The sequence below is a fragment of the Pteronotus mesoamericanus genome, unplaced genomic scaffold (genome assembly GCF_021234165.1).
Source record: "Pteronotus mesoamericanus isolate MK-2021 breed Mesoamerican mustached bat unplaced genomic scaffold, CSHL_Meso_final scaffold_371, whole genome shotgun sequence".
NCBI classification, from domain to species: Eukaryota; Metazoa; Chordata; class Mammalia; order Chiroptera; family Mormoopidae; genus Pteronotus; species Pteronotus mesoamericanus.
Window position 1 is genome coordinate 53,451 of NW_026555314.1, and position 16,706 is coordinate 70,156.

General features: G+C 37.0%; 1 protein-coding gene across 1 annotated transcript; it reads right to left on the minus strand.

Annotated features, from left to right (window-relative positions):
• Positions 1 to 546: 546 nt before the first annotated feature.
• Positions 547 to 16,124, minus strand: LOC129086233 (zinc finger protein 280B-like). The gene is made up of 2 exons (XM_054592715.1): positions 16,061 to 16,124; positions 547 to 2,213 (listed from the first exon to the last, which is right to left on the minus strand). The coding sequence occupies exon 2, from the start codon at positions 2,140 to 2,142 to the stop codon at positions 547 to 549; it is 1,596 nt and encodes a 531-aa protein (XP_054448690.1). The 5' UTR covers positions 2,143 to 2,213; positions 16,061 to 16,124.
• Positions 16,125 to 16,706: the final 582 nt, after the last annotated feature.

Consider the following 16,706-nt stretch of genomic DNA (forward strand, 5'->3'; position numbering starts at 1 on the left):
TCGGAGCCACGTTATTTTAGGCCAGCACAACAGAGGCACTTCTGGGAGTTCAGCAGCAAAAAGGACCATGCCATAATAAAGCCATTCCAGTTTGACTAGAGTTAATATTAAAGTCTTCAAAATATGGAAAAGGTAGAAAATAAAATTAAATACTTAAACTCTCTCTATATGGGCAGAGTTTACACACTCACAAGTGACATGAAATAGCAAAATAATAAATAGGTTTCCAACTTTTTTCTTTCACATACATACATACACACACACACAAGCACCTTTTATGTGTTAAGCTACTTACAGTCACATAAAAACCAGATAATACATTTTTAAATAACATCTCAAAATTCACATCAAATAACTTTCATTAATTTAAAAAAACTCATAAATGATCCATTGGTTTCAGTATTTTTTAAGCTATTAAATAGTGTATGATTTGTATTTTTTGTTTATGGAGTTTTTGACTTTGATTAAAATACTTGCTTTAAATTTCCTGAAACTGGGATTCACGAGGTTGTTTTTTGTTTTTGTTTTTGTTTTTTAATTCTACTTTTAGGCCCTGGGGGGTGATGATTCAGAATCAGATGTGCTCACAGTAATGGATGCTACTTCCACTGACCCTGGTTGAAGAGGTCCCAGTGATACCTGAATAACAACTTTAGTTTCAGGAGGCAATCCTTCTAGTTGCTTAGGCTTCTTAAACATTTGATGACACCGGGTCTTGTGCTCCATTTTCTCTTTGAAAGTTAAAAACTGTAGCCGGCATTTGGAACAGGGGTGAAAACTCTTTTCCCAGTGACCTCTGTAATGACACATGTAGGGTGTTGCCGTTTTGAAAATTTTGAGACAAAATGGACAAAGCAAATTCTTAGTGTTTTCATGGCATGTTCTGAAATGTGTTTCCACATCAGCAAAGGCTGACGACCTGTAATTGCAAACCTGGCACACATAGGGCATTTCACCAGGCTTATGATTGTCCTTCATGTGCTGTAAGAGAAACTGATCTGTTTCAAATGACAATTCACAAATTCTACAGACAGCAGAGGGCTCCTGGGCAGTATGCACACTTCCAATGTGACAATGCAGCTGGAAGAGAGTGGGAAACTGTCGGTGGCAGTGCTGGCAGGTGGTGTGGATTTCCCAATTGTCACCCCTCTGCTTCTCAAGTTCCAAATGATGCTTCACATGATTCATAAACTTGACATTTTTTAGAACTTTCAAGCAGCTGAGGCATTTAAAGGTTGTGTGGGTCTTTTTTTCTGGCTGCCCATCTCCTTTATGCTGTCCATAGTAAAAGTCATTAAGTAACATGATCAGATTTCCTTTCGTGGAATCAACAGTCTTGTTTTGACTTGCTAGACTTGAAAAGTCTTTTTTTGTCTGTCTATTTTCCCTAACAGGATTTATAGTCTTTAAAGGGACACTGTCCTTTGGATAAGCTGTTGGTAAAGGTGCTCCATTCTGAATAGGGCTTAATGAGGTATGAACACCATTTGAGGGTGTTGTTTGTTGAGGAGTAATTGTATGAAAGATTCCTGAAGAGGACAAAGCTGAAGAAAGTCCCCCTGTGATTCCATCACTCAGTTTAGGCCTTTTGGGATTTATGCTGTTTATTTCAGAAGTGGGAAGTTGCTTTGATGCACAACCGCCTACAGAAAGTGCTGCTCCTACTGGAGGCTGCAATGAACTTGTGAATGTAATCAAAGGAGTACATAACTCTGAAGAGCTATTAGGCACAACATGTGATGAGTTACTTTTATAATCGGGTTTAGACAAAGGCTCAATAATAATAATAGGACTATCGGTTAATCTTGACTCAGATTCAGAAACTGGCAAGACAGTCACTGCATCTGACATAGGGGTCACATGACTTACAGGCTGCAATTCACGAGCATTATCTTTTCTGAGGTGACCATACTTTTTTCTCCTTGAACATGAACCCGGGGTGACTCTGTTCAAAATGTTTGAAACGACTGGTTTTGAAGCTGAAGTCACCCCAACAAAGATCAGCTCAGCATCTTCATTTACATGTTCCACTCCAACAAAGATCAGCTCAGCATCTTCTTCATCTACTTGTTTTCTTTCTTCTATGCTCTTCTGTGGTTCTGGCTCTTGTTTTTCCTCACATAATATACATGTTGGTTCCATCTTCTAATTTTTTTTTTATTCTTAAAGGGTGCAGGCACAAGTCCCAGTGCTTCCTTTATATAAACTGCCACCTAAGTAAAAACAACACTACACATCAGTAAGTATAGAAAAAAAAAGTATCTCATTTAATTCTCTCCAAAACTCTAAGATAGTTATAAACATCCTTATTTTACAGAGAACACTGTAAACTCAAAGAGGATAAATGATAGCTTAAAACTATGATTACAAGTCTGTAAGACTAGAATCATAGCCTTGTCCTATGCTAATTATGATCTCTTCTATTAAAAAAAAAACTTCTAACAACTAATCACTAGGCAAAATCATAAGTAAAGGACCAGTATTTCTGACAAAAGGTACCACTGCATAGTGTTTAAAAACACAAGTTTTGGAATCAGAGAAGAAACAGCTGGAATTCTAAGTCAGCCACACAGCAGCTGTAGGTTCTTTGGCTAGATTATAACTTTTAAACATGTTTCTGTATCTCAAAGGCAAAAATTCTTATTTCTTAGACTTAAGGTAACAGTTCTTTTTAAAAAGCACCAACTATTCAATGGTAGTTTGTTTTGTAGTAGAATTGAGGAAAATTTATATTAAATGCACATATTTCAATGGATTCACATCTTCTGATTTCATAAATATTAACATAGAAAATTGTCAAATTCAAAGAATAAACTAAGAGCACCTATACGTAGTTAACACACAGTGTACTTCAATGTTAAGTGCTTAGCAAATAAAACTCTCTTGATGATCTCATCCCAACTCAAGGCCTTAATTATAATCCATTTGCTGATGTCTCCTAAATTTCTCCCTCCAGTCCTGACTTCCCCACTTAACTTAAATCCAACAGTGCTTCCTCCCTCCCTCAACCCACCTCAGTGTCTTCTCCACAAGGCAGGCAAAGAGATTCTATTAAATCAGGTTCTATCACTGCTCAGCTCAAAACTCTCTAATGGCTTTCTGGTTTATTCAGTAAAAGACCAAATCTTTACAATGCCTACAAGACCATTCTTCCAACCCTGCGTGTCACCCTGCAGCTAACTCGTACTCCTCACATCCACTTCATTCTAACCACACTGACCTCCTTGTTACTTCTTAAACACACAGAACACTTCACCTTGCTTAGGGCCTTTGTATTTGCTGCCCCACTAATATGAATGCTCATCATCCAGATATCTGCATGACTGGCTCCTCCTAACTGCAGGGCTCTGTGCCAAGTCTTGCAGAGAGTTCTCAAATACTCTAACCGACTTCTAACTCATATTCCTGATACTTCTTCCCTTATTCTACCTTCAATCCCTTATTACCACCTAAGGTATTATAAATTGTTTATTTATCTTGATTCTTTTCTATTGTCTATCCAATAAAATATAAACTCCAAAGGGCTATATCCCCAGCACAGAAGCTCAACAAATAAATTATTTGTTAAATAAATTAATAATGCTATTTAATGTGGAGCAGATTGTGCTCCATTAATTCAATGTTTTCCATGAATTTACTCTGAGAACCTTGTCTACAACAGAATTTCTGTAGGCCAGTAAGGATTTAAAGGTGTTACCTTGTTACATAAATTTTTTTTTGCTACAATCTATAGTAAAAATAAAATTTATATGGCATCCAGCTACACAAACACATATAAATAATAATTGCCTTTACTACATGGGATGCTTATTCTAATATTTTCTATTTCATTTTTCCTAAATTGATCATGACCCACAAATTCAATTATGATTCATCAGCGGGTACACTACCAGTGGTCTGAAAACCACTGGTTTTAGGCTGGCAAATGCAGGCACTTTCAACCACAGTTCAAAACTCACCAACTTCTGAAAACAATTTCAAATTCATTGTAGCCCAACATGGATATCTTCAAACCAGCTTAGTCCAATCTATAAAAATCAAACTGCATCCACTATGTGCCATGCACCTCTCATTAATTTAATTAGCTTATTAGTATATAATTTTTGAACATATAGATATTTAATCCTGCAAATGTGTGTACCAACTTGGGAGTTTAAAAAGATAAGATTATGTAATATAAGAAAACACATACTGTAGATTTGAAAACACTGCTCTTTGGAATCAACAAAAATGGGTTTGATCTGTCTATACACAACTTCAGTTATTTAACACTAGAGCGATGCCACATAGTCCAGTGTTTCTCAATCTAAGTTGACATTTCGGACCAGGTAATTCGTTGTTGTGGGGGACTGTCGGGTGCATTTAGGACATTTGGCAGCATCTGGCAGCATCTCTCGCTTCTACCTGATAATGCCAGTAGCAATCCCCTAGCTGTGGCAATCAGAAATGTTCTGTGGGAGAACTTCATCCTTAATCTAACCTTCTTTGCATGATCACTTCCATATTTCTTGTAACCACCTTCTAGGTAATTCTACATTTATGCTCTAATATCTTCTCTAAAAAGACATAAATCTAAATCAAAATTATTAATATTCTTCCTGATACCATAAAAATCAGAAAACAATATGACAGATAATATGGCCGTCAGAATTATGAGGATGGGCTTCTAAAGCCTAGAAAAGTTTAAGATTCACCTAAAGGTATATATGTAGGGTTTGGGAACAGACCTAGCACTAAAATGTGTGATTCCTGAATTTTGGTTCAGTGTTCTCTTCAACAGAACTCTAATTTAATGCATGTCTATTTCTGATGATAGTGTTATTAACTGCTTAGTCTCTAAGGATCAAAGAGCTTCATTGGATTCACTTTTACTCTCCTTCTGTTAGGTAGCAGCTAGGAATGAGTGGCCAGCAGGGAAATAATGGCAGGGCCCTCACCATTACAATTTAACAAAGAACTTAATACAGAAGTCTAGAAGCAAAGAAAGACTTGTCTCACCCATTAGGCTAGCAGTCCTGAGCCTAGTCTGATAGGATTGCCAGGCATTCCTAACAACACAAGCAAGACTATGATAGCACAGGGAAGGGGAGAGTCCTTGAGACTGGGCTTCTGTAACAGTCTTACTAAGATTGACAGTTGTCCTGAACATCCCAAGGCCTAGAAGGTGGGATGGAAGTCCTCGAAATTCTATGTACTGTTTCCACTCACTGGGAAAGAACCTCCACATATTCCTACGTTTGGGTAGTCACATCACCCTGGGGGAAGCTGACATCACCTTTACCCACCAATCAATATGTCACTCTGTCACCCCCATCTTGCCAACTATGTAAGTCCTCAGAACAAAGGACCTGATGCCTCTGACCACCCAGTCTCTTGCTACCCTTGCTCTTGCCACCCCTGCCCTTGCCACCCAATGCTGTTACCTTTCCTTCCCATGTTAAAATGTGTCACTAATAAACCCTGCTTGTTCACTAGTAGTCTTGTTGATCTGTAATTCTTTACCGCATCAGCAAGAACCAGGTTTCTCCAGTAAACACTTCTATGTTATAAAACTTAATTCTATCACCCCCCACCCAGTTCCCATCAAATTAATCACAGAAAGTTGTGATTCTAAATAACTTTTTAGAGCCTTGGTCATTCTAACTACTTTTCATTTCCATTCCTATTAGAGCACCTCCCCCCAGCTTCTAGGTTTAGGTCCACTAATTACTTCATGTTTGTATACTTGCAATAGGCTCCAAATTGTTCTGTCTTATTTGTCTGTCCTTCAAATTATTTAACACATCACCACTATCTGAATATTAGAGCATCTAAATGTCAAATGATTCCTTCAATTCTTGGCAATATATTTTAGGTTTTGCTATGGACTGAATTATAACCCCCACCCCCGCACGCCCCCCACCAATTCCGTGTGTTGAAGCCCTACCCCTCAGTGTGATGGTACTGGAGATAGGGTCTTCGACAGGTAATTAGGTTTAGATGAGGTCATGAGGGTGGGACCCTCATAATGGGGTTAGTGACCTTAAAGATACTGGAGAGCTTGCTCCTTCTCTATCCCACCCCCTTGTAAGGACACAGGGAGAAGGTAGCTGTCTTAAAACCAGGAAGAGAGCACACTGGCTGGGAACAAAATCAGCTGAAACCTTGATCTTCGACTTCCCAGGCTCCCAAATTATGACAATTTCCTGTGTAAAAAAAATATGAAATAAACAAGTTCTAGTAACATTGCTGCACTTTCACTCAGCTCATCTTGGGTGGATTTCTAGCTATTATCCATAGTGATTCCCCTTCCATCCAACCAAGGGGGAAAGTTAAGGGTACACAAAGAATCAGACAAAGTGAATAAATTAATGAATTCATTTAGAACAAGCATAACATTAGAACATGGGAATTTTCTTACCACTTCTCTAGTGTCCTTATTTTCTACCATTTATCAGAATCTTGAGATACTAGGTTGTGAGGCAGAACTGTAAAGATCAACTAGATCTAAGGGGTCAGTTCTAAGAAATCACTTCATATCCCTCCAGCCAGGAAGTTGCCAAGATCTATAGGAGGAGCCAAAGTAAAGGTTTCATTCCAAAGACAGCTGACAGGTCTGTTGGTGATAATCCATCTCCCAGATTATTCCTGTGCATTTAAACAATGGATTTTGCAGTGGGTCTTTGTTATTGTTATCAACAGCTCTTCTCAGCATCTGTCTTTCTTGAGTAACTTCCTAAAATTAGGCCACTAGGGCTCCTCTGGTACCTATCCTCACTATCTTCCCTTGCCCAAGACTCTTTTCATCCCAGAACTACTCCTCCAAGTTCCTGTTCCAAATCCCTCACTTTCTCCCCACCCATAGCACTTGTGTCCCTTCCCCACCACTATTTCTCTCCCTTCCTCCTCCATTAACCCCCACATATTTGCTGCTTTAGAATTTAATGCCAATTAAACACAGATCCTTGGGGGAAATGGGAAAATCCTCCTTAAAACAAGAGTTAATGTTTGCATTCCACCCTAGGGTAACTAAGTAAAACAAAGATATTTTTTTCACAAATATTTTTGATACTTTTTTCCATAAATAAGATTAGAATGGTACAGGAGTACACAAATATGGTCTAATCTAGCTAGGAGTGTAGGATGAGAACAACTACTAAACTAAGGTCGTTCTCTGTCAAAAGATGTGACTATTTCTAACAAATCAACTGAGAGAAAAGTCAAGGATTTACAGACCCTCACCACCATTTCCACTCTTCATATTTCTCTAATATTCATTCACTCTAATCCAGCCACAGTGGCTTTCTTATTGCTTCTTAAACATCCCCCTCAGGCTTTCTAACTGAAACTCTTGTCTCTCAGATATCCCAGTGGTTAACATTTCTATCTCCTTCAAGTCCATGTCCAAATTTACCTCTCCATGAGACTATACTCCTGTGTACCCAACATTCAATCCCATGGCCCAGCTGTTACAATTTTCCTAATTTCATAACACTACTTGCTATTTCACCAGAGAATGTATCAATTTATTATATTTATTATGCTTCTTCCTCTGCCAGATCCTTCCATTGGAGAAGTTCTGTTTTGTTTTTTAGTTTGTGTGGGGTTTTGGTTTTTTTTGTTTCTTTTTGTCAGTTTTGTTCAGATTTCCCCCTTCTGCCTAGAGCAGCCCTGGCACACAATAAACACTCAAGTATTCATTAAAGAAAAATGATTATCTAGAGTTAGAAATAAATTCAACAAAGGAAGGTGGGCTGAAGGAACAGGCAGGACATGTTCAAACCTGAGAAACACCCATTTCCTTCAAGTCTGGGTTTGATTTCATCATAGGGACCAAGAGTTTGGGGAAGAGTTTTCTCAAAACAGTATGGTTAGTCAAACATGGGATCTTCTCCCAGGCAGAGGAGAAATTCAGCTATTTTCCCTTTCCTTCCTTTCCTCCCAAAAACAGCCTCTTAGAAGGTATCACACAAAGAAGCTATGAGGACAGTGTCAGTTTGACCTAAAGTTGGCCTCTTAGATCAGAGGCCAGTTCTTTCACTAAAACTGAATGTTTGGAAAAAGTCTGGAAGTATCTGGTGAGTGGTAAACAATTTAAAGAGGGGCTGTGGAGGACAATTAAAAAGACAACTATGGAAACATTCCAATGTCAATTTATTAAGTGCCAGCAACAAGGTGAGTTCAGAGGAAATGGCAGAACGAAGAACTAAAAAAATTTGCTCCTTCATAAAAGCAAATTTTTAAAAATCAGGTTTCTCAAATCCTGGAAATAAACCAAAGGCTTGCAAAAGTCACAGGATTTTTGTGGGAAACAGTTTGGCAATTCCTCAAGAAGTTAAACACAGAATTATCATATGACCCCACAAGTCCACTTCTAAGTATATATCCCAAAAAACTGAAAACATTCAAACAAGTACATGTAACGTGCATACATGTTTATAGCAGCATTATTCAGAAGGTATAAAGGTATAATAAGTAACACAAATGTCCATCATGGAAGAATGGATAAAATAAATTGTGGTATCTACTACATACAGTGGAATAATATTATTTAATCATAAAAGTAATGAAGTACTGATTCATGCTACAACCTGGATAAACTCTGAAAACATACAAAATAAAAGATGCCAGACAAAAAAAGGTCACATATTATATGATTTCATATGTAGGAAATATCCAGAACAAATAAATCCATAGAATATAAATATAAAACAGGTGGCTGCCAGAGAATGGAGGAGGGAAAAAGAGAGGAAACACTATTGATGGCTGAAAGTTTTACTTTGGAATGATGGAGATGTTTTAGAACTAAACAGAGGAAGCACAAGTACATCATGAACACTCTATATGCCACTGAATTGTACAATGACTGATTTTGTGCTATATGAATTTCATCTAATTATTTTTTTTAAAATAAAGAGGGTATATTATTACCAACCAAAAAATAATAATAAAATAAAATGAAAAAAAAAAAAACTTAAGGGAATACTATGAGCAATTCTATTTCAACAAAAAGATAACCAAGATGAACAAATTCCTAGAAAGACACAAACGATCAAAATGACTCAAGAAAAAAAAAATATGAATAGACCCAAAACAAGAGATTGAATTTATAATCATAAACTTTCCAAAAAAGAAGCCCGAGATCTGATGGCTACCCTGGTGAATTCTATCAAAACAATTAAACAAGTGTTGGGAACCATCCTTCCTGGTTTCAGGGACTGTAGCCTCACCAACAGGCAAGAAGGCCCCAAGGCTGGAGCTAAGCAAGGAGGTCTTGGCAAAATAGGAAACTGAGGAGACAAAACATGTCCCCCTGGCAAGGGCACAGCCCCTGCCTCCCTCACATCACCCAGGTTGGCCAAAGAGGATGGCTGGTTAGTCAACGATGGGTAAGACCCCTCAAGGGCAGGGGCAACCGAAGACAGGCACAGTTTCATAGGGGTCATCAGAGGACTTGGGGGACAGGGAGAAGGGGAAAAAGACCCTCACCCCTTGGCTTTGATATAGCCGGGAGTCCTAATTCTATCGAAAATAAGTCTCCTTATCTTTTGGCGGCTCTGTCCTGCCTGCCTGGCTCAGGCTTGAAATAATACTTAAGGCAGGTACAGCCCTAAACTGGATTGGGTGGTTCCAGGGACAATTAGGCCTGGAAAAGGAATGCATTAAATCCTATGAAACTTACTTTGCTAAGAATGCCCTCAAGTTAATGAGTACTGATATTTGGGGTCAAGTACAGAATGGGATCAGGTTCCCCAGGTTTCAGGGCCAAATGGGCGCCATTCGGTCTACCAGACCCTGACCTGAGGCAAATCTCTGTGTTCCTTCAATTGTTATCTATGATCTCTGTTTTCTATAAGCATAGCTTTTTGACATTGATTGATGAGCTTTGCTGTATACGCCTGTGCATACTGTTCTCAATAAAAGCCACTTCAAGAAAAGGGCTAGGGGCCTTCTCCACTGGAGGGAAGTGCCACCCCCTTCCCTTGGCCAACCAAGAGAAAAGTGTCTGGGACGATTTATTTTATTTCCCCATCCATGGTGACCCAGAGCACATTCTTTGGGACAGAGTCCGCCTTCTGCTTCAGCTGGCACCCAAACAGGGACCTCCAGGACCCATGCCTCCTCAGCTGGCGCCCAACACTAGTCCCTCATCAACTCTGCTAAAAATTAACTTCCAAAGAAAACTTCTCAGGCCATTCTATGAGGCCAGTATTATCCTGATATGAAAATCAGACAAATATATTACACACATTCAAAAAGAAAACTGTAGACCAGCCAGTACCCCTTATGATATGGAAGCAAAAATCCTCAACAAAATTAGGAAACAAAATCCAACAACATATAAAAAGGACCATTCACCATGATCAAGGGGGATTTATGTAAGGTATGCAGAGCTGGTTCATTATACAAATATGAACCAACATTATACTATTTTAATAGAATAAAGGACAAAAGAACCCCACATCTGCCTGCAGAAAACGCGTTTGACAAAATCTAGCACCCTTTCACAGTAGGAAAAAATATTCAACAATTAGGATCAGAGGGAAACTTTCTAATTCACACAAAGGTGTTTTTAAAAGACCCACTGTTAGCATTATACTTAATCAAACTGAAATTTCAGTAAAAAACTGAAAGCTGGAAGAAGACAAGGATTGTTCACTTCCAATACTTTGATACAGCATTATATTGTATATTCTATAACCAGGGCAATCAGGCAAATAAAAGAAGACTCAGATTAGAAAGGAAGAAGTAAAATTATATTGGACGTGACATGACTTTGTATATAAAAAATCCTGAGTAATCTTAACTGTTTTAAGTATTAAGTATATTCACAGTGTTTTGAATCAGATCTCTAGAACTTTTTCACGTTGCAAAATTGAAACTCTATACTTATTGAATAACAGATTCCCCTTTTCCCTCTCTCCCTAGATCCTGGTATCCATCTACTATTCTACTTTTTGTTTCTTTTGTATTGCTGTGCTACTTTAGATAGTTCATATAGTGGAATCATATAGTATTGGTCTTTTTTGGGGGCTGGCTCATTTCATTTACCACATGTCCTCAAGTTCCTCAAAGTATTAGAACCAGCAAGTTCATCAAAAAACAAGGTTAATATTTAAAAAATCAATTATATTTCTATACACTAGAGTCTGAAAATGAAAGTAGGTACACAATTCCATTTACAATAACATTAAAGGAAATAAAATACTTAAAAATAAATTTAACAAAGTAAATGAAAAATGTTTATATTGAAAACACTGAATTATATTGAATACATTGTAGAAGCAATTAGAATAGACCTAAATAAATGTAAAGACATCTCATATCCATGGATCAGAAGATTTAATATTGGAAAGATGGCAAGGCTCCTAAAATTCATCAAAATTCCTGTCTTTTTCACAGAAATTGAAAATAATATGAAAATTCAAGGGACTCAGAATACCTAAAAACAATTTCGAAAAAGAAGAACAAAACTGGTAGATTCACACTTCCTGATTTCAAAAAGTAGCACAAAGTTAGTGGTATTGGCATTAAGAATAGAAACATAGATCAATGGAATGGAATTCAGAGTTCAGAAATAAGCCCATATAGTAATGGTCAACTGTTTTTAAGCAAGATTACCAAAATAATTCAATGGAGAACAGGTAAGTCTTTTCAACCAATGTTGCTGGGACAACATGCAAATGAATGAAACTGGACCCTTGCCACACTCCATATACAAAAAGTAACTTAAAATGGATCATAGAACTAAATGTAAGAGCTAAAACCACAATAACTCTTTAAAGAAAAAAAGGAGTAAATGATTTCTTAAACAAGGCACCAAAAGAATAAATTACAAAATAAACACCATCAAATTAAAAACTTTTGTCCTTCAAGGACACCATCATGAAAATAAAAAGACAGCCAACAGAATGTATTGTAAATCATGTAGGTGATAAGTGACTTGTATCCAGAATAAATAAACACCTCCTACATGTAAAGATAAAAGAATAAAAACATAACTCAATTATAAAATGAGCAAAGGACCTGAAAAGACATTTCTCCAAAGATGACATAAAAATGATTGGAAAGTATGTGAAATGATAGTCAACACACTAATCATCAGAGAAATGGGAATCAAAGCTGTGATAATGTGTCACCTTCATTAGAACAGCTACTATCAAAATAAACCGAAAATAACACTGTTAGCAAGGATGTGGAGAAACTGGAACCCTTGTGCACTAAGGTTGGACTATAAAATGGTACAGTTACTATGAAAACCAGTATAGAAGTTCCTCAAAAAATTAAAAATAGAACTATCATATGAAAGAGAAATCCTACTTCTGGATATATATCCAAAAGTGGAAGCAGGATCTTCAAGTTATTTGCACATACATGTTCACAGCAGCACTATTCACAATAATCAAGTGGTGGGAGCAGCCCAAATGTCCATCGCCTGATAAATAAATTTTTAAAATGTGATATATACATACAATGAAATATTAAGCCATAAAAAGGAAATTCTGTCACACACTGCAACATGCATGAACCTTGAGGACATGTGGTAAATGAAATGAGCCAGCCCCCAAAAAAGACCAATACTATATGATTCCACTTATATGAACTATCTAAAGTAGTCACAGCAATACAAAAGAAACAAAAAGTAGAGTAGTAGATGGATACCAGGATCTAGGGAGAGAGGGAAAAGGGGAATCTGTTATTCAATAAGTATTGAGTTTCAATTTTGCAACATGAAAAAGTTCTAGAGATCTGATTCAAAACACTGTGAATATACTTAAAACAGTTAAGATGGTAAATGTTATGTTATGGGTTTTTTAGCACAATAAAAAAGATTCATTAAAAATGGGCAAAGGATATAGACATTTCTCCAAAGAAGATATATACATGGCCAATAAGTATAAGAAATGCTGCTCAATGCAATTAGTCATTAGGGAAATGTAAATCAAAATCAAAATCAGATACTACTTCATATCCACTATTGGCTCTAATCAAAAAGAGGAACAGTAACAAGTGTTGGAGAAAATGTGGAAAATTTGAAATCCTCATATATTGCTGGTGTAATTGCTGTAAAATGGTACAGCCACTTTGGAAAACAGTTGGCAGTATCTCAACAATTAAATATAGAGTTACCATATAATCCAGCAATTTCACTCATAGGAATATACCAAAAAGAACTGAAAACACAAATCTGCACAAAAACTAGCACAGCAATGTTCAAGGAGCATTATTCATAATAGCCACAAAGTGCAAACAATCCAAATACCCATTAACTGATTAATTAATAAATTGTGGTAATACAATGGAATATTATTCAGCCATAAAAACAAATAAAGCATCAGGATACATGTATGATACAGATGAACCTTATAAACATGCTAAATGAATCAAACCAGATACAAAAGTCCACATAGTTTATAATCCCACTTACATAAAACTTTTAGAATTGGCAAATCCATGCAGGCAGAAATAAACTAGTGGGAGAAATAAACATAAATTTCTGGGAGGGGTGAAAAAGGAATGGGTTGCCAAAGTAGATTGAATTACAAATCCCCAAAATATCAGGTCCTAATCCCTGAAACATGTATGTTACCTGATTTGAGAAAAGGATCTTTGCAGATGTGATTAAATTACACGTTTTGAGAAAGAATATCCTGGATTACACAAATAGGCCCTCAATACCATCACAAGTATCCTTCAATTTTAAACTCTGAAGAGTGATTTTACACCCTGACCATTGTGGCTCAGTTGGCTGGAGCGTCGTCCCACAGACTGAAGGGTCACAGATTCCACTTAGTCAGAGTACATGCCTGGATTGCAGGTTCATCATGATCGGGGCATGTGGGAGAGGCAACTCGTTGATGTTTCTCTCCCTTTCTTTCTCTCCCTTCCCCTCTCTAAGCATGTCCTCGGGTGAGGATAAAAAATAACAATAATAATAAATAAAAATAAAGAGTGAACTTTATCATATATGAATTATATCTCAATTAAAGGGAAAAAATGCCTAGCACATCCCCCCACACATACACATCCCAGCAACTGATACTAAATTTTCAAAGCCCCAAAGCAGACTTCATTGACTTAACAAGAGTTAGGTAATTAGAATTACAGTAACTATGCAAACTAATCTAGCCAACAAAGAGAGTTAAACTCATATCAAATGGTCAATTTATAAATTGGTAGTGGAAGCATATATTCCCAGGGATGGAAGGATACTTCTTGCAGAAAGGACATTTTTCTGATACTAAGAACTTGGAAGATCAAATTAATTATAGTCATGTGCTGCATAACATTTCAGTCAACAGAGACCGAATATACAGTGACAGTCCTCTTAAGATTATAATGGAGCTAAACAATGCCTATTGCCTACCAAGGTCATAAGTGTTGTAATGTCACAGTACAACATATTACATAAATATTTATCACTGTGTTATAACTGTCTACAGTATTTGGCAGAGTAACAGGCTAGACAGGTTTGTAGCCTAGAAGCTATACGAAAACAGAATCTGTCACTCCAGTATATGTCTATTTGGCCTAAGGGTTATTTTAGGCTGGTTAATTTTAAGAAACAGAAGACTTTGGATAAACTCTGAAAACCAAGTAGAAGTTACCCTTTATAAAAGACATACACAATTGTAAGGGAAATCTCCAGTTGTAAGGCTGTCTCCTGGTTGTAACAGGAAGAGGTGGAAGACCATATCTCTAGAAACACTTACCAATGCAGAAAACAAAGACTTAACTCTGCTTAACAAGCTTACCCTTCTCTACTGTGCTTTTCCTGCAACCTCCTGTAACTGACTACCCAAGGTCGTCTTTTGTCTTCAGCCAGAGATGGTATTTAAGGTCATCTCTTCAGCCACTTTGGTGAGATACTCAATTTTCCTGGGTCTCTCCCACGTATACAGGAGGTATATACACTATTAAACATTTTTTTTTCTCCTTTTAACCTGTCTTTAATTACAGGGATGTTTCAGCCAAGAACCCAGAAGGGTAGAGGGAAAATTATTTTTTATCCCCTATAGAGCAACAAGCAATCCTTTATAGCCTAGGTGTGTAGTAGGATTTGCCATTTAGGTTTGTATGATGTTTGCACAACGACTAAATTGCCTAAGGATGCATTTTTCAAAACATATCCCCATTGTTAGGGGACATGCAGATTTTCAGTACACTTGCTCAATATCCTGCTTTGACCAGGATAATCCCAGTTTAACCTGCTGCCCTTGTGTATTTATTACCTGTGCCACTTTTCACTCTTAAAAATATCCCAGTATGAGTAATAAATTAGTCAGCCAAATTATAAGGAATCTGGAGGTTGCAAAAGTGGTCAGGTGGGCTCCGCGATGAATCTCTACATAACTAGTATCTCCCTGCTATTGGGAAGCTGCCAGAAGAAAAATTTTGGTACAACTTCTTCAGATCATTCATATCTTGGTTTTGAATGTATACAATATTAATGCTTAAAGCTATACTCTCAGAATTATATTATTCAGTGTTATTCAAATGACTGGCTGATTAATTTATACATTTAAGGAAAGAATGAGGAACAGACTTAGGTATACATGTAGTTTACAAGCATAAGGAGCCTACAAAGGATAATGTTAAAATAGCTTGCGCCCACATTTATTAAGTGTTAAGAAGCCAAAAGATTAAAATCACTATTTTTCAAATTGACTCTAAGATAGAAAATATTCCCTTGTAAGAACTCCTGGGTCCAAAAAAAAGGGTGGAGGAGTTTTGGGGTTTTTTTTTTTAGGAAATTAAGGAGAAACTTATCTATGGAAAGATCATCATAAGAGATTGTATTTGTGGTCATTTATACACGTTTGGTAATGTTTTGATGTCCACTACCTTGGGTGAACTGTAACTATAAAATGTATGAAATCAATAGAATTAGAACATATCCCTGTCCACAAAAGACTAAGAAACAGAGAAATGACACAGAAATGGAATGACAGAGTTTGCAGTTTTGACAGTCTCCTAATCACAGAGAAAGGGGAAGGAGGAGCATCAGGGTAGTGTTTGAGAGAAATTTCAGTTGAAGACTATTCACTCAATAGAAGTTTTTGGTGAGCTTACCACGTACCAGGTACTGGTCTATGTACTGGGGATACAGCAGTGATTCAAAGATCCCAGTCTTCAGTGAGCTGACATTCCAGTACAGGTAACTAGAAAATATATAATAATATATTTTGTTATAAAATATATAAAACATATTATATATTAAACACATATTTATATGTATACATACATAAAATTTCAAATGGTTATAAATGTAGAGAGAAAATGAAGCAGGAAATAATGAAGGACAAGTAATACAGAGGCAGGTTGATATTTGAATGGCTTGTTTATGGCTATCTGGGAAACAGTAATGCAGCAAGGGACACAGCAAATACAAAGGCTCTGAGACTGGAGCATGCTTAACATATTTAAAGATTGGTCCAGGGGTGTCCAACAATTTGGTGTCTCTGGGCCACATTGGAAGAAGAGTTGTCTTGGGCCACACATTAAATACACAAACACTAACAAGAACTGATAAGCAAAAAAAAAAAAAAAAGGTTTCAAGTAAATTTATGATTCTGTGTTGGGCTGCATTCATAGCCATCTTGTGCCCATGCAGCCATCGGCTGCAGGCTAGACACCCCTAGTAGAGGCTAACACAGGCAAGACAACGGGAAGGGAGGGAAGCTGGAGAAGAACCCAAAGAATGAGCTCACTGTAATGGAAGAGAG